The following is a 26,495-nucleotide window of genomic DNA, read 5'->3' on the forward strand; positions in this document are numbered from 1 at the left end:
TAGTACTATACCACACTGAACTGTCCCCATGATGGAAACACAGCTAAAGACAAAGAGAGGGATGGTGGGAGAGGGTTGAGTGAATCAATATGCTGTGTGCAGTAGGAAAATGAAATAATATATAAATATAAAATAAATAAATATCAATCAAATAAATCAGCGTTTGAGAAATGTAGAGCTATATTATGAAAGGGCAGTGGGTGAGTGGGTCAGTGGGTGTCAACTGAGCTGGTGGTCTTTAATGTCTTCATTAATTAATTCATGAACCTTTGAATGATGTTTGAATGATGCATTTGTGCCTGTTCAGACCTGTGTTTGTGCAGCCACTCACATGTGATCAGGACTCATGTTAATACCAGGTCTGATCAGGGTCATTGAATCCGTGTCTTCTGTCGCTTCCCAGTGAATATGAAAACGGTTTGACATTTTTTATGAAAGACTTCCTGTATGTTCCAAGCACTGCAAATCGTTTTTTCTTTTGCTGAAACTGTTGCATCAGTCAGTTGTTCCAAAGTTTAGCCGGTGTTTATATGCTAATATCATGTGATGGATTTAGTGATTTTGCCTTTCAGCGAAGCGATAATTGAAGCAGAAAAAGTAGGAGTGATATTTTTCTGCCTTTTCTTGTGCCCTTCCTCCACACACACACACACACACACACACACACACACGTGAGGAAGACACAGAGAGAGAGAATAATGCTTTTCATGTTCAAGTATGTGTCTCCAGCCATAGCTGAAGCTTAGTAAAGGGAGACATAACAAATGACTTTGGCATTTAACATGACAGACGTCCTCTCTCTCTGTATCTCAGTCCTGCATGTGTGCACGTGCGTGCATGTGCTTCTATGCACTTCTACTTGTGTGTGTGTGTGTGTGGGAGTGTGTGCGTGCACGTGTGCGTGTAGCAGATGACAAACTGGAACCAGTACAGAAGACTCCAGAAAGCAGGAGAATGATTATCTGCAACATGCCAATTACCAGAGCAATTAAAGGAGTGAAGAATAAAGTGTCTGAGAGGATACATCACTTAACTTCAAAAGCCTATTTACATTATTAATGATTATTATTATTATTGTTGTTGTTGTTTGAGAGGAGGCACATACGTGACTGCATTTATATACCTTCAATCTAGTGATTTCAGCCTCTCCCTTCATCTGTGTTTGTATCACTTGTCTTGAGTCTTGGCGGGACCTGTGTGTGTGGCATCAGTAACTGGGATGCATGTGTGTCTGTGTGTGTGTTATTTGTTGGCATAAACACTGACTTTGTCAGGACCAGTAGTCCTTATGGAGACCAAAACCTAATTTCAGAGGAACTGGTTAAGTTTAGGGCTAAGACTTGGATTGTGGTATGATAAAGATTAGGGACAATGCTTTGTTTTTTAATTTTAGATACTTTATTAATCCCCTCAGGGAAATTATTCTCTGCATTTTGACCCATCCTAGAATTAGGAGTTAGGCTGCCACACTGAGTAGTGCCCAGGGGTTGGGTACCTTGCTCAGGGGTACCCCAGCCCTTCCGACCTGGTGGGGACTTGAACCGGCGACCTTCCGGTTACAAGCCAAGTTCCCTTTCCACGTGGCCACAGACTGCCTTGTTTAGGCTGTCCAAATGAATAGAAGTCAATGCAGTGTTCTTAAAAAGAGTAGCAGCACAAACTAAATTCTGTGGGTATTACTCATGTTGTGGACTGTTGACACAGTCACATTATGGGGATTTGTCTTCCTTATGGGGACAAAAACCAAGTCCCCGTCATGTAAGGTGAAGACATCTTGTAGTATTAGGATGAGGTTAGGCCAGTAGTAGCTAGAGTAAGTCTCCGGGAAATAAATGCAAGTTAGTGTAATGTCCTCTGAAGACTTGGAAACCAGACAGTGTGTGTGTGTGTGTGTGTGTGTGTGTGTGTGTGTGTGTGTGTGTGTGTGTGTGTCATGTGTGTCCAGGTATTACTAATGTTGTGGGGACCTAAACCTGTTTACACAGTCACATTATGGGGACTTGTCCTCTTGTGGGGACAAAAAGCAAGTCCCCATAACGTAAATTACTACATTTTAAGGTGAAGATATGTTTTAAGGTTAGGGTTAGGGTTAGGGTTAGGATTAGGATTAGGCCAGTAGTAATTGTGGTTAAGGTTAGAGTAAGTCTCCAAGAAATGAATGTAAGTCAATGCAATGTCCCCTCAAGTCATGAATGTCGAACATGTGTGTGTGTGTGTGTGTGTGTGTGTGCGTGTGTAGACATGTGTTAATCCTTACCTTTACAGACGGGTCTATGGTCACTCCAGGCTGCAAAGACTTCGGCCACCCGCTGACAGCTGATGGTTTTACTGCCCTGAAGGACATAGTCTTCTCCACAAGTGAACTGCACCTCACTGCTAATGCTGCACACACGCAGAGTCAGACAGAAAAATAGCACATCGACATTGTGAATACATACACACACTCGCATCTGTGCAGCGTACAGTGGCATGATTCAAACGGAATCTTAAATTCACATGTGCACGGTTGTCGTACCTAAAGTCGTTTCCGTGGCGTTTTCCATTCTCGGGTTCCCCTGGATCAGGACAGGAGTTGGACGCCTGTCTCACACCACCTTCATTTACTACACAAAGGGACAGACAGGTAAAAAGTCAGGCCGTCAGTAAAGAATTTGTTTCAATGTATCCTGGTATGACTCTAAAACTGTCCCGGATATTTCATTGATAGTCTAGAACATTCAAGGTCTCCACTTTTAAGTTTCTTACTTAATCACTTAATAGTCAGCAAGAAACAGGTGGAAGGAAAAAAACAGTTCACACAGACAGACAGACAGACAGACAGGCAGGCAGACAGACAGACAGACAGACAGATGAGGAACATACAACGCTCTTAACACTGTCAGAGACTCCAAACATCACAGACAGCAAACACAACGGCTGCAGCATCATGACAAACAGATCCGACACTCTCTGCCTTTAACTGCAATAATCCTGTTGACAGTTTTTAATTCCTTTTCTCTTTATTTTACATTTTTTTGTTTGCTTCTTTTTATTTTAATCCTTGCTTGTTTGTTTGTATGGCTTTGTTATCTGTTATCTCCTTTTCCATATAACTAACCCCACAGCTATATTTCATTGGCCTTACGTAAAATAAGACAGCACAGCATAGAATTTTTCATCTACATAAAACCCAGAATTCCTGTGTCTCCTCTTGAGTAAGTTATTAAACTTGTCGAGAAACAAAGCTGCTGGGTTAGCTTCAACTGTACTCTGGGAAAGCCAAAAACACATCGCCGTCAGGGAAGTAAGTGAGTAAGAGCAACACTATTCCAATGTAAATCAATGTAAATCAACTTTTCTATTTCAAAACACGTTGTAGTGTAGACATTGAAGTGTTTTCTGTTAAACTAAACCTGATCAATCATGTATCAGGGAGCCGTTTGTGGTCGCCTGACACACAATAAAAAATATCAGTAGTGATATACTGTTTTAATGAGCCTCAGCAGCACATGAATGGACTATTTTTACCCCACATGACAGGATCTCATATTTCTTAATGAGATCTGGGGAGAGTGGAGTGATTTAAACAATCCTTGAGTAATTCCCATCTTTCATTCACACCAGTGAAAGTAGAATGAGTCCACTTCCTTGTTGTTCACACCGTCTTTGTGCGTTTATTTACTTCAGCTTTGCAGAGAACAAAACACCCCATGGTGTATCTTAATATTTAAATGAATTGACTGATATCCCAGTGGGAGGGTGACACTACTAATCACGCACTTTGGTGTAGCATTATATTCAGCTTAAGCAGCGGTAGTTAGATGATTACTTGTTTGTTAAGTGTGATTTAATCGGGACTGCGCGTGGTTGAACACAATTCCTAACAGGATGTGCGTGTCGAAAGCAGTATCTTCAGGATTTATTGCATTTGTTTAGTTATGTTCACAACCTTGATCAGTTTAATCCCATCTTCACTTAACAGTTTATCTAATGTCCCTAGTTTTTTGTTTTTTTTCTTCTTCTTCTTCCCAGTAACTCACACATAATAAAGTTCAATGTCAGATTTTGTCAAACCAAAAACGCCGATGCCAGAGATTTCAATAAGACACGGCAAACACAAGCGGAGCGACCGCGCTGCCAATTTCTGCTTTCACACAAACACAAACTCCCACTCAGGCTGTCCGAGATATCTTACTAACATGCATGTACATGTTTAGTCTGTATCAGCAGACCCAGCAGGTGTTTAGTGTGTGTTTGTCTGTGTGTGTATTTGTTAGAATAAATAGTTTGTTGCTTTGTTGGAGCGGCTAATTTGACCATCTGGGCTATTCACACCATAACAGAGGGAGTAGTCGCAGTATTAGTAGTGGGAACATACACACACACACACACAATCCAAGAGAGTCACATACTTTTACACCCACACACACTTTTATTTTATTATTAGACCATACACTAAAACATGTATATAGACACAGGCAGACACACACTCTGTTTGGTTTTGTGCTTCACTGAAGAGTTAAACCAGTCAGAGCAGAGGAATATGAACATGGGAACCAATCAGTGCCTGGCTCATAAACACACAGAGTCAAACCTCAACCCTGATGAATGTGTAATGCACTGTGTGTGTCCCCGCGCTGGGCTCAGCTCATGACTTTTCCATCAGCTTATACAGTATTCAGAAGATTCCACACATGAACATATGCTCACAAAACACAACGAGGACGAGCAAATGAAATCACACAGACATTAAAAGAGATTAGCGTCAACATGCAAGGAGCGGGATCCACGTGTGCATCGTTGAATACGTGTGCGTGTGTCTGCATGCGTCCGTGTAGGTGTGCAAACGTGTGCATATTCGGTATTTTACTGCACGAAACCTAATAAATGTGTTGTCTGTGGTTAAAAATACATAAAAAAATCGACGTTAACGGCAGCACACGCGAAAAAGCTGACCCTGCACAGACGAGTGGAATGTTTGGAGTTCATGTATGTGTGTGTGTGTGTGTGTGTGGAAGAGACAAAGCAATAGAAGAGGTGTAATATAGAGACCAAGGGGTGAGAAAGAAATAAAGAGGTAATTGGATGTAAAAATCAATCTCATATATGTGAGGTTATAGTGGGCCCTGACAGCTTCATTAGGTGACATCTCGGTAACAAAGGTTCTGCTATTTTTCTTGCAGACTTTTTGTGCGTTCTCTCTCGACGTCGACGCGTAGAAAAGGGGGCTTTAAACGGAACAAAGTGGTGTTAAAGTGGTCATTTTCTTTGTATTACAGGACGTCAAGTGACTTATGAACCATTAACAGTGAAATTTCCCTTCTGACGTCTAACTGGAGGAATTCCAATGTGTTTTAATAACTCAAAGATTCAAGTTTCATGACACTGTGGGAGTTACAACATACGAGCAGTGATTTATTGGGGAACTCTTTGTACTTACTAAGTGTGAATTTGACCATTTTGGTAAAATGTATTGAAATTCATCGCATAGTTCTAATTTTGTGACGAGAGGAGAGGAGAGGAGAGGAGAGTAGAAGAGAGGAAGGTGGGGTTTGATAAACAATATTAAAGCTGATTCACACTCCATAAACAAGCCCAAAGCAAGCGAAAACAAACCGTGATTAATCATAATCAGAACAAGCATGATTAAATGTATCAAAGCAAGACATGAAGAAGCATGCAGAAACCAAGACACCATGACCAAAACACATACACGAAAACATCAAAGAGCAAAGAGTAGTCAACAATAGCACGAGCCAAGCACTCTCTTACAAAGGCTGTGGTATTTCCAAACACATCTGATTACCAAAAAGATTAGAACATTTGGAGACGGGGAGAAAGTTTTGCACTTTGTGTTTTCACAAGTCGTCCGCCACATGTTTGTGTGTCGCTGATAATCAGCGGTGCAAACGTGTTGAACGTAACAGCCTTTGTGAGAGACAAACCAAAACAAAACAAAACAAAGCTGAAAACAAAAGCAGTCCAAGCCAAATCAAGCCATCACACGTTAGTTCATTAGCCAAAGTGACATTAAGATGAGAACTCACATATTGAAAACTTGTTGCCGGAGTCTTTGCCAGGGAATAATTTAACGCCCCGTGATTTAAAATCTACTGATCGCTTCACTGCAGAGGAGAACAGAAAAAAGAGGAGAAAAATCAGAGAACAGCTCGTATAAAATAGGGGTTGGGAGGATGGATGGAATCTGGCGAAGGAACAAAAATAAAAAAAGAGAAGCCAAACTCTTCTCCCTCACAACTGCTGAGAGAGAGAAGAGCACAGATGAAAAACAAAAAAGTTACAAAAGGCAAAGGAAATTCTTTAAAAGATGGAACATACAGTGAGGCGGCAGATACAGAGAAAGGCTGAAGAAGAGGGAAGAGTGTAGGCACAATGATTGACCGTCCACGTCTTTGTTCATTTGAGACTTTTTGTCTCTCCATCAACCACGCACAAACATCAGATGTGCTAGGAGCCCCGTCATATTCTCAAGAAAAGCTGGTAAAAAAAAGAAAAGAAAGAAAAAGCAGCAGCTTTCATCAAAGTGGTGAGGATGCAGCTCAGTAATCAAAACCTTCACATAATGCTATGCTCAGAAATAAACGGTTGCTTTAATCAGAGTGACTCAAAGACAAGAGGAGACAAAGTGACACGGAGATATCTCTGAGCACAAGCTGTGTTTTCCAACATGGGAGACGTTACTTTATGTCAAGGTCAGCGATGGTTAAAGGCAACATGACTGGAAACATTATTGTACAGGTGACAAGGTGAGAAACTGTCTTTAAATCCATGTGACAATAAAACACCTTAAGGTGAATCTTAATTTGACTCCCTCCAGATTGTCACACGGCTCTACTTTACATGATCGACGTAAATAATTAACACACAAACACAAATATATCTTGTCCTAAATGAGTATGGTGACATGTGACTAACCCCATGAATGTTGACAAACGGCAGATGTGTTAATGTGGTGGTACAATTATCCTGTGTGCTATACAGTGCTTACATACAAGTACATACATCAGAGTATTCAACACGCCTGCTTCATGCCAACAATTACCCCCGTGCTATTCAATAGCTACGCATATGCTACTGGTTTTGTTGTCGCCGTCGTGTTGACATTATTACCGAGATGATTAATGTGCTAATCTGTGCTTATGTGCTAACAATTTATCAGCCGTAATAAGGCTGATCGTTAACTACGCTTGCACCTCGCTGTGTCATGCACACAATGCGTGTGCATGACGTTCACGTGGAAACGCGTACCACACTCATTCCCCTGCTATTATTCTGCATATATATATATATGTTATATTGAGTATACATTATGATATAATTCAGTGGTACCACCTGAGAAAATACGAAGCTCTCGAAATAACACCATTATCATCCAACGTTTAAAATACAATGGCGTAAATAGACAACTATGGACTTTTCTCTTCCTCACCGTCACACGCTGGTATAGTGACATTATTTTCCTCATAGAATAGAATTGTATTCAAACAGGGACAATACAGTTAACACAGCTCCAATACAAATAATGCAACTGCTGTGCTGTACGTAGAGTTTATAGCTATAGCTAGTTTGCAACTCTTGTCCCTAGTTGGGCTTTTACGTGAACAGTATCATAGACATGATCAAAAGTACACTAAAACACAGAACTACACGCTAACATTACACAACAAACAATAACAATTTCATTTAAAACATAATCAGTAGAATAAACTTGCTAAAACTACACTTAATAGTCCACTAAAACACAACTTACAAGTGAAATAAACCTAATACATCTAAAACAATTAATGGGAACAGCTGTGTTTTTCTTTTAGTCAGCACTTAACCTTTGTTGTACAACAGTTTTATTTCTGGGATTAATTTGAATTCTTAATGGAGACTGCGGATTGTGAAATATTGTGGTCTTACGATATTATGGTATGTTACAGTTACGATTCATCTCACTCCTGGTTACTCTGGCACTATCGTGTGTTTGGATGGACTTGGAAAGAGGCGAGACTGAAATTTGAAAACAAAGATGAATGAAGCTCTCAAAGTTAAGTGAGTTAAACATTTGATTATAAATCAGTGAGTCAGTACATATTAACTCTTTGATAATGTGTGATACCTCACAATTATATTATCTTCACTTCTGTCATATGACAAACTATAGTGTCAAGCATTTCCCACTACTTGAGGTTCATTCCAGACTTTACTCTTGCGCAATTCAATGGATTTGGAAATCCATGTAAATACACAGGAAACATTAATAAATAAAACATAGTTTTCTATTTTGAAATGCTCCCCGTGTCGCCTCTGAGTCTGGAGAGAAGGCTGCTTAATTTTAAGCCATAATGTAATGCTGATTCACATTTCTAACAATGCAGACGTCTCGAGTTTTTCAAGTTGGGAAATGCTTTATCAGTGACCCCAATTAATCACGAATAGTCAAATGCCACTCGAATCTTGAAATACATCCGTGAGTCACAACTGTTTACCGCGGCGCTTTATACATAATCAAACAGGATGCAACTTCACAGGAATCCGCAGCCACAAAGCATTAAATTTATTATCCCTGACACTAGTGTCACGACAACGGGGGGGGAGGGTGGGGGGCTGCACACTTGATATATATCTGATACAGTATCTGTCATCTCTCAGATGAAAGTGTCTTTTGCCGCGTTTTATTAATAATATTTGAGAGCAGTGACTCACACGTCGTCGCCCGCTTATCCTCGCGTTTTCACATCATTTCACAAACATTTTGAGAGAGCTGCAGACAGCTGTATTTCAAAATATAACTCACAAGACACTAAGATGGAGGAGTCGGTGCATTCCTCATCCGCCCTCTGCATTACAGACAAGACTTTTGGAGGCTAAAGCCTTTGGTTCATCAGTCAATGGGTGGTATGCTCCTCAGGTTTATGAATAAAAAAAAAGGGTCCTGAGGTGAGAAGCAATATATTATATAACTTGTGTTTGAAAATGCCCTCATTTGTCAGAAAATAAAGGATCCTGACATCAACAGACCGTCTTTTTAACAACCAGGCAAAGCTGTGATCAAGATCAAAGTCTTAAAGTCAGGTTGGAGTTGCATCCCCCGGCTGTTTCGGCAGCCAAATTGGGGAAACTGGGCCAAAAATAGTTAAAAGTTAAATTTGTTTTTGCCTGTGCAAATTCATTCGCTGTATCAACTCTGTGTTAATATGCATCATAAAACCTGTCCTGTGTGAATATGCATCACAGTTAAATATGCCCATGTTAATATTCTAGCCTACAAGCAGAAGCTCCCGTGCAAACAACAGATGGAAGGGCAGCTGCATTTAAGTCAAACCATATTTATGAAGTAAAACGCTGCGTATTTCACACAAAAAATACAAGTTAAACTAGTAACAGAACAAACAAGAAATAAAGTTAATTTTACCGTTACAGAAAGAGACACGTGAACCCCTTGAATGGAGAAGTATTCTTTTATTATTAGAGCACTCTGAAATGAATTATCAAAAGCTACCTTGTGCGCTTTCTCGTGGCCTAAGGCAGGATTTGAGCTCAAAGTTGAGCTGTTTTATTCACACTACACAATCTCATCTGAAGTTTTTGTTTCTTAATATAAAGGCTATTTTTTTGTACAGTATGTGTGTGATGTTCTTTATTTCTTAGAGCCACTGCTTTCCTGTATTTTTGCAAGATATACACACACGCACAGTACAGCGTACACCACTGCCTACACTGAATTGGTCATTATATGCAAATTAGTAAGTACAATTAGTGGTGGAGGGCTGTTGTTAGTGCTGTGGACATCTTATATTTTTAATGAGCTGTTTTGTAGCAATCAAATGCACAAAATCCCCAGATTGTGACTTTGCAAACAACCATTAATTTAAACATGTGCATGCCCCGCTACAGTAAGTGTGATAATCCCACTGCGAACAAACCAACAGCAGCGCACTGAGTCAATAAGGGAAGGAGGTGATGGTGAAAAGCCAGGCTGCCCAAACAATATGAAAAATGATAAAGGGCTAGTTCATAGATTTATGAGCTCATATGAACCCCTCACGGCCCAGCAGTGTGTCTGTATGCAGTTTGACTGATTCTTATGCCAAGTCTGACAAATGACACGCCAATTTATTTACACGGGGATTTAATGGTATAGTCCACATGTGCTTTTCTTTGACTGTAATTATCCGAGGTAATTAGCTTTTCAAGATGTGTGCACTTGATCACAAGTAGGTGTGAGACGTTATGAGTCATATCAAAGGTACCATGCAGTCGACAATATCCAATATGTCAACCTCCCTGAGGGGCAGCCTGTCTCTCTGCTCGAGTTGAATAATGTTCCTGTACCAGTGGTTGACTCTGATTCTTTTGTGCTGACTGACTTATTTTGTTGCCACAGCACTGGCTGACTGATAATGCCGTCAGTTGTTCATTAAGAGCCAATCACAGCCCTGCAGACACAGAAACTCATGAATACGTAATGAAGAGAGATGATGGAGGGACATGATTGGTGGGTTCTGCCGCAGGGAAGGAAACAGATTGTTCATACCTGACACACGCAGACAACATACAAGGGCGCGCGCACACACGCCCCCATACAACAACTTCGATCACGCACACATATGCGACTGTCACGACGCATGAACATTAAAGAAAAGCACAGATATTGATCGATTTATCAGACACACCCACTGGTGAATGCACACGAGACACACACTTACAGATATGTGGTCACAGAGGAACACACATACATCCGAGGACACATTCAGGTGCACACAATGACAAAAACCACAAACACACATGTGTGAAGGGTGCGCTTCGTAGAATATTTACTTAATATTGCTCGGCATGTGTGGTACCACATTCATGCTCCAGGTGAAAATTTCCATGTCGTATTTACGTGGGATCAGCAAAGAAACAACGATGGAGCACGAGTAAACAATTGGTAAATATTGAAGAGGAAGGTGTACTATGTCTTTACTTCATCTTTCAGTGACTAAATGGAAGGTTTCAAATGTGTAAACAGCCCCTCGAGTGTGTGTCGGCCTGCATTGCATAATAATTATTGCAGCACACACAGGGTGCTACGAGCAAGGAAGCGGTATCACAGATGCAAACCCATCCAACATGCACAATACCCATGAGGGGAGGGAAGTCAATACTCTCGGTTCATGGTGTCATCCATGTTTATTGGCATATGTCATATTAGCCAGGAGGAGACGAAAGGGGCTAATTGTCACTGACAGAATGAATAATGGTGAGGTCAGATCTTCTTGATGTCTGTTAAAATGAAGTGTATACGGATTCACATGCAAGAAAGACGGTACAAGTAATCGCAGTTGTTCCTGTTTGCTGTGCATTTGTTATTAGGGAAAAAAGTTCCCAAAATCCCATTGAAACACAGCAGTCACAGCTCAGGTGTGTCATTTTTGTCATGTGTGTTTGCATGATGAAAGATAGAACTGATCTAAAATGTTTAATAACGTATGACAGGATGAGGAGACAGGTCAACAATGTTGTCATTTACTGTTAACCCAAAGTAAGACAGTGGTTACTGTATCGGGCTGATTATTACAATACAAGAGTTAAATGCACAAAATGTGCAAAAGCACTGAAATAAACTGGGAAAATCCTTAATCTGGTGTGTAATTCTGGAATAAATCTACAGAGGTGCAGCCAAGTGAAGCTACTAAAAATGATCTTGAATAGGGTTTTATAATCACCTTATATAGATATACCATCCATCCAGGTTATACAGCTTATTTGTTTGAGGGTCATATAGGGACAGGAGCCACATTGGACCATCACGTCAACTTTAATTTACAGTTAATCTATACGTGACCTCTTCTGTTGTTGTTCTGGATTGGCACAGTGATAAAACGTGTGCATTAATACATGGAAAAGCTAAGGTCATCAAAACATCATCAAGGTTATGTTATGTTCTACACAAGCAATGAAGTAATATGGATCTTCAGATAAAAACTCTCCAATGCTGCCTGAATCGTCTTTTCGCCCCTGCTCCAAAAGTGATCACACTTTTCTTTGGGGATTGGAGTGACGTTAAAACTTCATTTTCTGCTGTATCTTCAGGTAAACTGTGACATCTTGACTTTGCAGCACTGCCAGGAGTTCTCCACTCTTAATTTTCTGCCCCCTCCCACTCCACTTTTTGTTTATGCTCATGAATAAGAGCCAGACATTATTTCTCAGTGTTCAGACTAAAATTGGTACAGTAAATGGAAGCGCTGGCAACAATTCAACTGCATAGATTGTCAGCTGACTTACCCGCGAACTGGCTGACCGCCAGACTGAATGGCTGACTGCGTGGATGACTGACTAGACACTTCAGGCTTGTAACTGAAACTGTTAACCAAGCTACTTACTGTAAGTGCAGCAGCAGTAAAGTTCGGATCGACTGGATGACTTTGTCAATGACAGTCACACTGTAGGAATGCAGCTGCTTTCTGTGCACTGCAAATTCACTCGAACATACCATTGACACTAAATGTTGTGTCAATGAAATATTACGGCTCCAGTGTGGAATTACTGTCACCCCCACCCTGAGAATTCTGATGAGTACCCAAACACAGACGCCATTGTTACATGACGTAATGTACGTCTAGATGATCTCACGCCACCTCTTTGCAGTTGCACAAAACATTAACTCCGTCAAAAGGTGCTCAATGTCCAGGTTTATTCTCAGCAGTAGCACTTCTAACACTTTCCGCGGGCACTTCACAATCCAATCATTTGCAGCCGTCTTTTGCTCTACTAACGTTATGTTGCTATTGTGTTGCCTCCATCGCCAGTGAAATAACACAAATCACATGCCAGGCAACACAAGCGAACTCTGACACGCGTGACATGTGCGCAGACGTACACCAGGGTCTTAAAGTGGGAGTGGCTGGAATGCAATGGTTACACACTACAGCTTTACTGATGACAGACATGTCACCAAAAAAAGGGGCAATATTCTTCATTACCTATAGATTCCAATAATTTCAAATATGATTTGTCAGCCATTTGAGACTCCCTCTGCAATACAACTATGTAAAAAAATGTATTTTTTAAACATTAGCATATTTAATTAAGAAATTATGACTGAGAATCACCATTCATCAGTAATTATTCATTCACAAACAGTGTTGTTTTTAAAAAAGCTGGACTTAACCTGTTAATTAATTGCTTCATTTTTTGCTTACAGAGCTGACTCATTTAATGGGGCATATTGCTTGTGATGGAGCGATACACCATTCCAGCATGTGCTGTATTGGCGTTGGCAGGCTTGTTATATTCAGAGAGGTTGCTAAGATTTGATTGGGTAATCCCATTGCGGGGGAGGAGTTTAGTGAATAATTCAATTATATCAGTGACATTGAGTTTGTAGTACATCTATATTCATCATTCACTATTAAACAAACTGTTAATACCTTCATACTTAATGCATATATATTAAAAACTTTCATGAGTCACTCATGTTGTCCACAGCTTGCTTGTTAAACGATGTTTTAGTGGGAAAAAGTATGATTCTAAAAATTATGAAAGCTGTCTCTTATAAAGGGAACATCCTCTCCATAAATGTAAGCTCTCGTAGGTCATTCCCATGGTCGATGACAATTCAGGAGTTTATTTGGCAACGTGATTAACTGGTTTCTAGCTTTGAGGGAGTGCTCTTCTTTGTATTTCCCAATAAAACATGACAGAAAACACATTTCACTCCCCAGCTGTAGCCTAGGGGTATATTTGTTGGGGGAAGAGAATAACTGTAACACATCCAAGAAAATCCTGGAGCTGGTTTGTTTAACTAGAGTCCCCACATATGGCAATGAAACGGCTGGGTTTTCAGCTCCACGCTCAAGGGAAATCTGAGCATCTTTTATCACTACTTAACTTTCACAATCTGCCCCTATTTTTCACATTTAAATGTGCAGTCGTCCCACTCTCCACTATCCTTTTAGGAAGATCTAGTTCATTATCACACTTTCACCTGCCAAAGTTGAAGCAAAGCTAACTATTTGGTTTATTCAGTCCAATTTCACCTATAAAACACTTTTGAAAACAACACAATTGGCCATTCAGTTGATTTGAAAAGCTACTAGATGCAGGCTGTGATGACTGCAGTAGAAACAGGAAGACATTGACATCTATTGGATTTAATGCACCTCTACCACTATTATCCAATGCAGTGAAATGAGTGCATAGCAATTGCTTCAAGCTGCTATGTGTACCTTTTGAGGACTTTTGTGGCTTTAATGTTATGGTATTCTGCCTATGTTTGGTCTTCATGAACAGTAATGATGTCGCATTATTTTCCAGGTGCATCCTTCATCTGAAAATGGGCTCCGTCAAGCAATACTATCAGAGCTGACTGAGCGTTTGTGTGTGTGAACAGTTGCAGTGTAGAATTCCCTTTGTGTTTTCAGTCATAATACAACCAGTTTACAGTCGTCTCACTTTACTATCGCAATGTTGCTGTTGCTACAATGGGAAACAGAGAGATTCATGTGGAGCTGATAGACTTGATTAGCATTGTGTGAACAGTTACACACTACAGCTTTAAAAGCGTTCCATTCAACAAGAGATCATTCTAGGTTAAACATATCCAAATTTCTGTCTTTATTGTCACTGATATCAATAGTTTGATGTCAGTATAACTGATATTTGTATGGTTTTTTCCATGCATTTAAAAAAAAAATAAAAAATTATATACAGTATGACATGTACACAAGTTCTTCTGACTCAACTCAGCCTGCATGCACAGCACACAGTCTGAAACATGTTTTAGTTAATCCGTGTCCCAGGCTGCCACATTTGAATTGCTTGTATAGTCTCCAATGGCATGTAGCGAGTACTGCGCTGATTAAATGAACTTTCATGGCATGAAACGACTTCAAGTCTCATTTCATCTTCGCCCGCAAAGTGCGACACTGAGAATCCTATAGCGTGCTTCAAGGCACACACAGAAATGACATTATAGCTTTGTAGGATATGAAAGAGAGAACCTTGAAATGTGTTTTGGTCCTGAGGTGAAAGGCTCAGGGATGTTGACATATCTGAATAATTACTGAGCTTTAATTAAACATGCTAATGGACACTTAATTAATGGATGTACTTGTCGTTAGCGGTTAAGATGACAGTAAGGAGCCGAGAGAGATATTATAGATATTAGATATTATAGCGGGATGCCTGGAAATAACTGTCATTTTTCAAATATTTAATAAAAGATAAATGTTGCATTAATGGTATTTGACAGTTTCAGTCAATATCAAATAGCAACATTAGTAATCTCTCACCTTTACAAGACCACCACATGTAGAGATAGAGGGTTAATGCCCTTAATTGTGGTCTATCAACATATAGCCACTGGCATGTCTCAAAACACTGCCTTTGTGAATCATTCTCAAACATCAATTAAGAATTCAAATGGAGCATTAACTCAGTCAATTGGGCTTAGCGTTTGAGAGGAGCTGCAGGCTTCAATTATCAAAACAACTAATTCAAGTAAAGGTTCTTCCTTTTTCACGAGCACAAGTAAATCCAACGGCCAGAGGTACGTACGTAATCAAATGCTCGCATGATTTTTGACTAAAAGTCTGCTTGTGATTAGTACTCAGCCATGCAAATGCACATGGATGTACACATGGGACTGATAATGCAGCACTCAAGCTTGCGTGTGGCGGCTTTGTGTCTACACACTTATAATGGAGACCCAAGACGTGACATGAGCGTCACGCCAGACGTGGTTGTGTCATGTTGATGAAGCATATACAGTACGAACCTTGACAGGGTGCATGTGTATAACATATGCTATACCTGAATAAGTGCAATATACTGTACGCCATACCTACCTGTGTGTGCACACAGTGATTTCATAATTAATATTTCATACATTGGTGAGGGGAGGAGGTGGAATTGATGAATAAAAGCCAATGTTAATGCAACATAAAACATTTAATTCTATAAAGACAAGTGCATATATCAAATTTGCCTTTATGGCATTTAATATTCTCATAAAATACTTCAATTAATCTGAAAATGTGGACAAAGGTGCAGCTTCAGTGAAATGCTTGTATCAGCTTCAGAAGCAGAGCTGTATTGACAGCAGTAGCGATTGCTTGTTTGTTCAGAATCAGCGCTCTATCACGGATGACGGATCGCATTACGTAATTTCCGTATTCCCGTAGCAGCCTCTTAAGCTCAGCTTCAATGGTTCTCTATGGGATGGCACAGAATAGGTTATTTTCACTGCGGTGAGCTCGATGCTGATTGAACGAATGTATCACTTCCAGGGAAGCTCATCTTCCATGTTTTGATTGACAGCCTTGCAGAAACACACATGACAGCGGAGCCTTTTCTGCCTCAGTCCTGTGTGGATTTTGTGAGGCAAGTCTGCAGACAAATAACTGATGGTTGTGTGTTATTTCCTCGGTGATATAAACCATATTCATCTTTATAAATATACACTGTAAATAAAAACACTATTTTAGCATTTCAATTTTAGATAATTATCATGTTTCCTTGTTCCTTGGCCTGAAATGAGATTCCCGTTTCAAAGACCAGCAACTGCCACTAATCAATAATGTGCAATTTTTCTGAAACAAACTCAAAATATCAAACAATATTCCAAGTGTTTTAAGGACGTTTCTTGAGTCTTAACACGTTAAAGGGGAAGCTGTATTTTGATTCACTTTTAAGCTTTATTTCTTCCAGTAGGAGCATTTAATTATAACTAAATTAACATGAAATGAGATCACATCAGATAGATTCTTACTGTTGACGTGCCAAATTATGTGTCCACATTTAGACGTGAAACATAGGTGTCTGAAGTTTAATGCGTGTGAAAATGTTTTAATAAACTGAAAGTGTTGATGTAATTGCTCACTGGGGTATAAGCTTATACATATACAGAAAGTGTACCAATCTATATGACAGCCTATACGACAGCTGGACATTTAATTGTTGATATTAATACTAAATGCATAATATTACGTTAAACCTCAGTGCCAAAAATCTCTACTGCCCTGAAACTTCTCATCTCTCTCTCTCTCTCTCCTCTATCTCATCCACTTTTAATGTCTTTTTCCTCTGTTTTGCTTTGATGATTCCCATCTCCTCCTCTATTTTTATCACTCTTTTGGATCTCCTCTCTGTAGTGCCACCTCCTCTCTCTTTCTCTTTGTTTTTCATGTGACGTTCTCAATTACCACCACCACTACCTACTACCCTACTCTACAAAGTTGGAATCATTAGGAGTTTATTATTAATTCAGAGCGTCATAATTGGGTGGTATTTTATTAACAAAATGAGTTAATATACTACTACAAATAAATGCAGGACATTAGAGTGAGCCGATAAAATAAAAAAAACTATTATTACAACCAAACATTGCATTAATTGTCCTTGTGGAGGCAGTTTAATGTGACCCACTGATGTCAAATCCGATTTATTTTGAGGTATAGGGTTTTTTTGGAGACAGTTTAGGAACTTTTTGTGAATATGTTAATAACAACCCTGTATTTATTTCCTTGAGCAGTAAATTTTCAGCCTCTCCATCTGGTGTTTGAGATCCCACAAGGTAATGGAGATTGACAGCTGACAGGAAGTAGCCAATCAATCACAAGTTAGTTAAAAACTCCAGTGATTACTCAAGTAACCAATCAAACCGACACCTTTCATTAACACTTTGATTAATCTTTCAACCTAATTGGGATCAATTAAAATCAATTAAACCAATCAAAGGGTAATCTTAAGGGGAGTGGTCAGGCTGTCAGTCAATTAATCAGGAATCATTTCTGAGCGAGCCAGAAGGGAGAGAGAGGTGAAGGGAAGGTGGAAAAGGACAAGCAGACGAGATCAGAGGGAGACGGAGATGAAAGGAGGAGGGAAAAACTATTAATGGAGGGTCAAGGAGAAGGATATAAAAGAAGAAAAATGTTAGAGGTTTAATCGTGACTCGAATTTTATTTTCAAATTCCACACGTCCTTTTCGACATCATGCCTTGACTAGATTCACATTATTATCATTATATTTCCATTTTGATTTAATAGATAGCCGTGTGGACATAATAGTTACATGCCTGAGTTGTCTCAAAGTGTTTTGTTTTTTTTGTCTTCCAGCTGGTCTCTCGCTATAGTGTTTCCACACATTTGATTTGCCAGAGATTTTTCTTCACCCAGGAAGCCCTTCCTGACGCAACGCCGCCATTTATCCAGGCTAAAGACTGGTACAAGGAGTACAATAGATGTGGTTCCCCCTGTGGCTCAAGTCAATTTAGAGTGTCTAATAAGCAATGAGCAATGTGGTGTATACAATTGGGTGCCTTGCTCAGGGTTACTTGAGCCAGGGTGTCAGATAGTTTATGTCAAAGGTTGTGAGAGCAGTAAAACTTGCTCACGAGCAAATAATGTTATATTAACATTACGCGCAGTTCAGTTCAAGCAGTTCAGACAGCTGCGAGTGAGAAACCTGACCGAGTGTGCGTAACATTCTAACATGTTTTGCGCAGGAGGAAACCCACGCAGACACACAGAGAACATGCAAACTTCACACAGAAAGGTCCCAGACCGGGAGTCAAACCCAGCACCTTCTTGCTGTGAGGCAATAGCGCTACCACTGTTCCGCCATGTGCTCACAGGGGAAGTCTGCCCGTGAAGTTAAAATCTGCTCACTCGGTTGACCAGACTTTTGGGGGTGGAGACCAAGGAGGACACCGGCCCTCTTATGACTGGCCACTTTCAGTGAGATCACACCCACAAAGAACTTCTTGTATTTGATTGACAGCTATCACTACGAGTGTTTACCTGAAGTATTATAATGTTCATAAAATTGCTCCAAATAAACAATTGCAGATGAGAACTCATATTGAAGCATATATTTAATGTTGGTTTTATTAGGTAACATTTTATATTGTTACTGTAATGAGTAGGTAAAACAGAGGCAGTTCACAGCTTAGTTGTCTGTCACTGAACTGCTTGTGCTTGTTTAGTATGCACGCGAGGGACCTATATTATGTGCAGTCATATAATTTGCTCGTGAGCATGTTTCACTGCGCTCACGACTTTTGACATAAATCTGACGCCACAGACCGGCAACCCATCAGTCACAAGCCAAGTTCTCTTTCCACTTGTATGTATTGTCATTGTCTCATAGTAGATATTCTTTAAAAATCATGCAAGAAACAACTTTCAAAAGGGTCTTATCAAAATGTCTCTATTGATTATTTGGATGACTTTATCACAGTGTTGTTCATGACACCTGAATACAACATAGACAAAAATAGTTAGGGTATTCAATTCTACATCTACTCTACTATTTTTACATTAGCTTGGTTCTCATCAATCAGCTCCTCTGCGGTTAATAATTATGACTTTTCTGTAAAAAAGAAAGATTTTTCAATTCAAAGACGTTTGGAGAGGTTGAGCAGCAATCGAGTGACGACTGGGAACAAAATGAGCAAATTGCCGCAATTACATGGTAAACCAGCATTGTGGTGTGACTGAAAAAATGCACCATGGAAATGTTGGCAAGCAGCGAGTGAGAGGGAAAAAAAAAAAAAACAAGTTGAAAAGAGAGGATGACAATGCACAAAAAGAAAATACACATTGAATCATTCTTTTGTAAAGGTATGTCATTTCTGAATAATGGAGTCTGTCTTGCTGTCGTCGTCATTGTTGCCTTTTCAAAACATTATGACATTATCACTGGTGGTGTGTTTGTCTTTGACATACTACACAAGCGGGGCCCAGTTGTGACAATGCACGGTGCAGACTGCTGCACCTGAGAGCTGACATCCAGGATGGGCGCACACCTTATTCAGCCTGCCTGAGTCTGTTTGGTATTACGGTGGGTGAATGTGCTGAAGTGAAAGGCGAGTCGCGGCGGGGGGGAACGTGTCAGTAATAATGAAGTGGCATAGTGCAATTTTAGCATCAGGCATGACCGTGATTTACCGTGATTTTGCTGTCCACCCACATGGAGGAAGAACACAGTGTGCTGTTTAGTTTAACTTTGTGACACTTAACACACACAGCATGTTCCCAGCCATGAGATAAAAGTAGAATGGTTGATCGTGAGTGATATTCAGGCTATGAGACGTTACGCCTACTAACATTGTGTCTTTAACGTGTCTGGTCAATCACAGTGTCTGTGCCATGAAAACACCAACACAGCCCCCCTGCCCCTTTGTATGTTGTGATGTTCAAGAAACCGAATGGTAATGCGCTTATGATTCACACACAAACAGGAGTAATGGTTCATAAAAAAGAGACAATCTGAGGCTAAAGCAGCATATGAAGGAACAAGTGAAAAAATATAAACAATATCTACTTCAGGCTGTCTGCACATCTGTTACACATAATATTCAGCTCTGATTACCGCTGGTGAGACACATGAACGCTGCCAAATGAATTTCCAAATGTTTTCCACCAGTTAGGTTTGTGTCAAAGAAAATTGTACGCCTCCATGAGCAGTTACCCGAGAAAAGGGGGTAAAAAAAAGGGAAAGAACGAGACAGTAGAAGGAGAAGAAATAGACGGGGAGAGAGGAAGAGATGCAGAGACAGAGACAGAAAAACAGTATCAAAGAAGAGACAGGAGGTCTGGAGTCAACAGGTGTAATTAAAGGGAGTAAGAGGCAACATTATGTGGAAAAACTGTCAGTTGAGAAGCAAGTACAAAATACAGGGAAAGCAAAATGGAAAAAGCAACAATCATTAAGAAATCTGCAGATGCTCTCTCTATATAATGAGATTTATTACAAATTAACACACACACCCACACTGAGTGAGTATTTACTACACAGGTATCCATTTTTGCCTACCTTGGTAATGAGCGCTGAAACCACGGTAACGGTGGTTGGCGTCAGTCACAAAATGCAGTCGGAGCCAATTCTTGTTGCTCACAATAGGCGACGGGACGTTGCTGCCTGACAACCTGAAAGAACAACGGAAATAAATAAAGATCAAAAAAACACATTCACAGGGATTAAAGCAACAATCATATTCCCCGCTCATCTACAGCTACATCTACACTCTGAGAGAAGTCAGTTTGCTCCTATTTCAAATCAAACTGATACAAGGCTTTACATACACATGCAGGTGCTGTGGGTCGAGCCTGGCCCTTTAAGAGAGGATGTGGCCTTGTGTGTACTGTGTGTGTGTGTGTGTGTGTGTGTGTGTGAGTGAGAAAGGAGTGAAGAAGAAAAGGAGATGAATAGAGACCACCGCCTATCGCCCCATGTCAGCTGAGAATGGCACAGCACCCCCACGTGACCCTCATGTGGAGGGTAAAGGGGTAGAAGATGGATGGATGGATGGATGTTCACACAAGGAATTGATCTGGACTCATTGACGGCCAGTTACTCGCTACAAACTAGAGCTACCAGAGGTTCAGAAATCATATTTGGGGGTGGGGGGACAATCTGGGGGGACACAATGTAATTGTTTGCATTGTGTCCCCCCAGATTGGTATACTTAGTCAGGTCTCTGGCCCTCAGCCTGTCCAACTTAGGTGTCCCACCAGGAGACAATACTTAAGTTTTCAAGTTTCAGTTTAACAGTAAGACTTCTCATCATCATTTTTGCAACATTTTTTAATTGTGTGTGTATATTTTGTTTCCATTTATTTGAATGTTGTGTGTTCTTGTTTGAATACAATAGTGAGGACCAAAAAAACTTGATGAACTTGAGGACATTTTGGCTGGTCCTCAGGTTCTGTTAAAATGAGATTTTAAAGGTTAAGACTTGGTTTTAGGGTTAGAGCTAGAATTAGGGTTAGGCTGCAATGGTTAAGGTTAGAGTAAGGGGCTCTTATGTCTACGAGTGTCCTCACTACTGTGTGTGTGTAGGCAGTAAAGTTATACTATAGGCTGCTTTCCAGCTGGCTCAACAAAATATCCAGTATCGACTCATTTTATTTAAGACGCATTTGTTTTATTGTTAATAATTTTGGAGGACCATCTTGTCTACTTGGATATTTACTAATGGGTGGAGAGAGATGAGAGAAACACTCAACACGTGTACTTTTCGATCGCCTGCAATAATTATAAACATTCAGTTTTCCCTTGACCTCATCTATTGAAAGAAAATATTTCGCAAATCCCCAAATTTTGGATTCTTGTGCACCGTTGACAAGACTCTGCTTTACATCTGATTGGGTAATACCCTGACTCGCTTTATTGGTTGAGAGCAGCATCAGTTTGACGCCTCAAAGACGATTAGATTGAATAGCTAAAATGAAATCACAACAAAAACACTTGCAGTTCTTTTTTGGTTTTTTTGAAACCCTGTATTCAAACACACACTTAGAAAACCTTCACCCGTGTCCTTTTTTCACATGATCTAATAGGCCCTTGAAGATGATTAAGAGCTGTAAACAAGGCCTTGCACTCCAGGACCTCGAGTTAAATGGGCGTTCAGACACACTCGCACGTATTCCTACCCAGAAAAGATACTTAGATCGTCTTAGATGAAGCAGGACTTATCTAAAGCCTGTGAAATGAGATAGTCATGATGCAAAAAAAGAGACACTAGAAATCAGCCTAAGGTTTTACTTGACTTTACTTGGTTTTCTTCACTTTCTTTATCTTGCTTGTACATCTCAGTGTGAACACGGAGAGAGTCTGTGTCTCAGTGTGTCTTTGAGTTTGTAGCTGCTGTGCAGAATGAAGTGAGAACAAAGTCTCTCAGCACAAACTTAGGAATACAGCATATAGAATATCAGGATTTCACCATCCAATGCGACCAGTCAGTTTTTGTGACTCCAAGCTGCTTTTAAAGCTTCATAGCGTAACTTCTGTTCCCACACCACTGCTTGTGCGATGACTCCTGTTCTCGTACTACTGCTGATGAGCTTCATCAGGATTATGTGAACTCATTTGAAGATGGTTTGAATGTAACATACATCGTTGGGATTGAAATGTTACACACTACAGTTTTAATGACTTTTATTCAGTTTTCCCACACCTGGTTAAGGGATTGGACCCAGCGTCTCTGATGCAAAACTCAGTTACGCAATCGGAAGAATTCCAGCGGCTTGTGAAAGCTGAAAAGTTGCATGTCAAAGCCAATATGTGGTTATTAAGGTAATTTCAGCATCTTTGTCACCACAGAGGACACCTGTACATAGCTTCCATTTTGTTGGACTGTTTTGGACAAAGACTCAACCAAGTGTTATTTTAAGTATGTTTTATAGTCAACTTTCAAATTTGTTTTTTTTTTTATAAAATGTTTCGTTTTTCTTCATTTTAAATGGTTTATACACTACTTTAACGTGCAGTAAATTGTAAATAACTGCCAGTTATTGAAAGTTATTCTGGAGAAATGGGCAAAAGCACTTAGTCACAGCACATTTTCTGGCCCTGTTATGGTTCAAATAAGCAAAAAAAAGTCCAGACGGACACTTTGAGCCTCAGGTGTTAAAGGGTTAAATGATTTGACCCAGTAACGCGGATGCAAAACTCAATATTTGTTGTAGTGTCTTAAGCTGTAGATGGCAGTTACCATTGGTTGTGGTTATTATCATAGTGAATATTCCTTCTCTACAATTCACCTACTGTTCTTTGCGTCCTATGGCATTTGCAAATGTGCCAAGGTTTTAGTTATACAGAAACATGGGTCTACCCGACTGTCACGGTTTAATTTAACACTGTACTGAGGCTTTAATAGCACACAGTGCTTCTACGTAAGAGCCAATTTGCCACTCTTTCATCGAAAAGGGAGGGGTAAGATCCCTTAATTGGATGAAAAGAAGAAGAAGGAGGTTCTTGTGGTTGAGAAAGTGATGTGTAGCAGGTCACTGCTCGAAGACTCTGAGGAGATCTTTCAATGTTTGCAGCTGTAGTCTCCATCCTCTACATCAGTGTGTTGATGTTTGCTGCTCTCATTTGGTGGGAACACCAGACAGGTTAAAACTCTTTAGTTGTGGCGTCAGACACCAGGTAAACGAGCATAAATGGCGAAAAAGCGTCAAGTGCCCTCTCGTGTTTGCTCGTCTCTCTTCTATAAACCACCTGCTGTTAACCTTCACAGCCCATTAACGTCAACTTACACACAAATACATGCTCTCGCACAAGGAGAGCGGCGTTTTGGTGTATACATGACTTCACGACACACATCTACCTATAACAGCGGGGCATGGTGGAGCACGAAAGTGCTGTGCAGGTGTTTTCATGGGAGATTGTGTGTGTGTGTGTGAATGAGCAAGACTGAGAGGGTCACCTTGTGCCCTAGATCAGAGGGATTCTCTGATGTCGACTATTAGCACACACACACATTAAGTACACACACACGTGCACAGTGGCTTCCCACAAACTTCCGGATTTACATATATTACAAAAATACAATAACATCACTGCGAATGAACGTGACCCATTTCATTAAGACAAGTCCTTAGTGGGCACCAACATGACGAGTTGTCCCATACAATCAGGGGAAAGTAGAGCGAAAACATCATCGTGTGTGCGGTTAATTTACTGGGATTATGGTCAGTCAACGCTGCAGTGGGGACGGTTGCTTGGGAAGTAGCTGATTGTGGAGTTTCACCCTGAGGTTTTAAAAGCACTCATATTATGGGACTGTCAGTCGATGTTTTGAACTCATCAGATGAGCACAGACGGACACGCTTGTTTCATACACGACAGACGACCCCGGGCGGTCTCTCCATCTAAGAAACTGGATTGATTGTTTTATTACCTCCGGCAAAGAGGTTATGTTTTTCGGGGACCTTTGTCTGTTTGTTTTTCTGTTTGTCTGTTTGTGAGCACCATAACTCAAAAAGTAAAAGACAGAATTTGATGAAAGTTTCTGGGAATGTCGGATGGGACCAAAAATAAAGAAATGATTGTGTACTTTGTAAGGTCTGGGACTGCACTGACAGCGTGGTAAAGTGAGTGGCCTTGGAGGAGATTTGCACTCTCTTAATGCCTTCTCGAGTTGTGCTGATTGTCTGATTCTCTGTTAGACTCTTTTTAATGTTTATTTACTGCATAAGAAGTAGCAAATGTAGTTTTTTAGATTTTAGAAGTAGTGTCCAGGTGTCATATGGCTCACAGGACAATTTGATCAAATTATTGTTTGAAAATACACTTGGAGTCGCCGTCCGTCTGGAACTCGTCCCCCAAGTTTTCCCGTCAATGTCCGACCAAATATTTTTAAGTATCTAACGTTTATAATCTGACAAATTTACAGACAGACAGCGAGACCAATCAGCCAATCAGCAGGCAGCTTCCTAAGGCCCGCCCATGGTGCAAAGAACAAATCAATTAATAGGCTTGGATACAGTCTGAGTTTGTGTCCAACAGAAAATACTAGTCACAAACGACTTTATGAAGAGAAAACTTAATTTAGAATTTATTTTTTTGCCACAAATATTCTAAATAATGAAACAGCCCTTAATCAAACCCCTTTGGGCTTTATCGATCTGATTCAATTTAAAGTGAACACACTATGGCAAATCAATGCTGCATTGGTCTATTAGCTGAAAGTGACTGGACACTGAATATGATGAAAGAGGGTCAGATAATAGGAACGCTGCAGAAAATTGGCATAAGGCATTTGAAATATCACCTGCCAACATATTCTGTTCATCAGTGTAAATCAAGACTAAAGATATCAATGTGAACTATAAGAAGAAAGGGTACAAAAAGTCATTTTTACCCCATGTACAAATGTTTGGATGAAGAAAAAACAAAGACTATTAAAAGTACTGTGCTTTAGATAATCTGATATAAATTAGTTTCAAATTGCAGCAAATGATGCTTTCAAGTACGTAATTCTGGTAAACTCTTAGATGATTGTCTGCCACTGCTGTGCACAGACAATAAAATATTATGGTTCATGCTTATTAATTAGAACAAACAGACAGAGAGCCAATTAAATGGAACAAACAAACCTCCAGAGGCCTAAGTATCCAAATTATAGAAAACGGTTATTTCCTGTAGCCTAGTCTCTTACCTCAGATTAGAACAAACAACATCTTATGAGGCAACTTACGTCAGAATCTTTTTTTAATGCGTCTTCTCCCTCGCTTTATACTCTTTTTGCCTGATTTCTACCATAGCCATCTTTCTTTTCCCCCCTCTCCATGGCCTGTGGTATTGTGCACTTCCTCAAACACAAGTTTACTACTCACATCTAGGATATCATTAGCCAAGGTGAAGTTAGAGCTGGCAACAGTGTCATCAATCTGGATCTCCAGAGCAGCAGGGAACAACTCTTCCACAGTGTCTTGGGATGGAGATGGGATGCAGTTACAGCATAGGCCCCTAGCATGAGTAATGAAAATATCTTTAAAAGCGCTGTGTGTGCTCGGGCAACTTATTGCCTATAATTAAAGCTTAATAATCAAAGCTTAAAATGAAGCACCCAGCAGACAACCTAATACTTCCAAAAAAATAAAAATAAAATAAAAACGGCAGCTTCTGAGGTGCGCAGAATTTAAATGGTTTTTCCCATGTGGACAATTTGTAATGCATTATTAAATAATTCATCTGCTGAAGGCTTCTGTCAGTGACTGTGGGTGTTTTC

General features: G+C 40.1%; 1 protein-coding gene across 1 annotated transcript in view; it reads right to left on the reverse strand.

Moving 5' to 3' along the window:
* The window catches only part of LOC122786300 (CUB and sushi domain-containing protein 3-like), a 303,505-nt gene that overhangs the window by 103,254 nt on the left and 173,756 nt on the right, over nt 1–26,495 (reverse strand). Inside the window, exons 7-10 of the mRNA XM_044052500.1 lie at nt 20,792–20,904; nt 6,027–6,104; nt 2,516–2,603; nt 2,258–2,382 (exon numbers count right to left, since the gene is read on the reverse strand). Of these exons, the coding sequence (XP_043908435.1) occupies nt 2,258–2,382; nt 2,516–2,603; nt 6,027–6,104; nt 20,792–20,904 (404 nt within the window). The remainder of the gene's footprint in view (nt 1–2,257; nt 2,383–2,515; nt 2,604–6,026; nt 6,105–20,791; nt 20,905–26,495) is intronic.

This window comes from Solea senegalensis, linkage group LG20, assembly GCF_019176455.1.
Source record: "Solea senegalensis isolate Sse05_10M linkage group LG20, IFAPA_SoseM_1, whole genome shotgun sequence".
Classification (NCBI taxonomy): domain Eukaryota; kingdom Metazoa; phylum Chordata; class Actinopteri; order Pleuronectiformes; family Soleidae; genus Solea; species Solea senegalensis.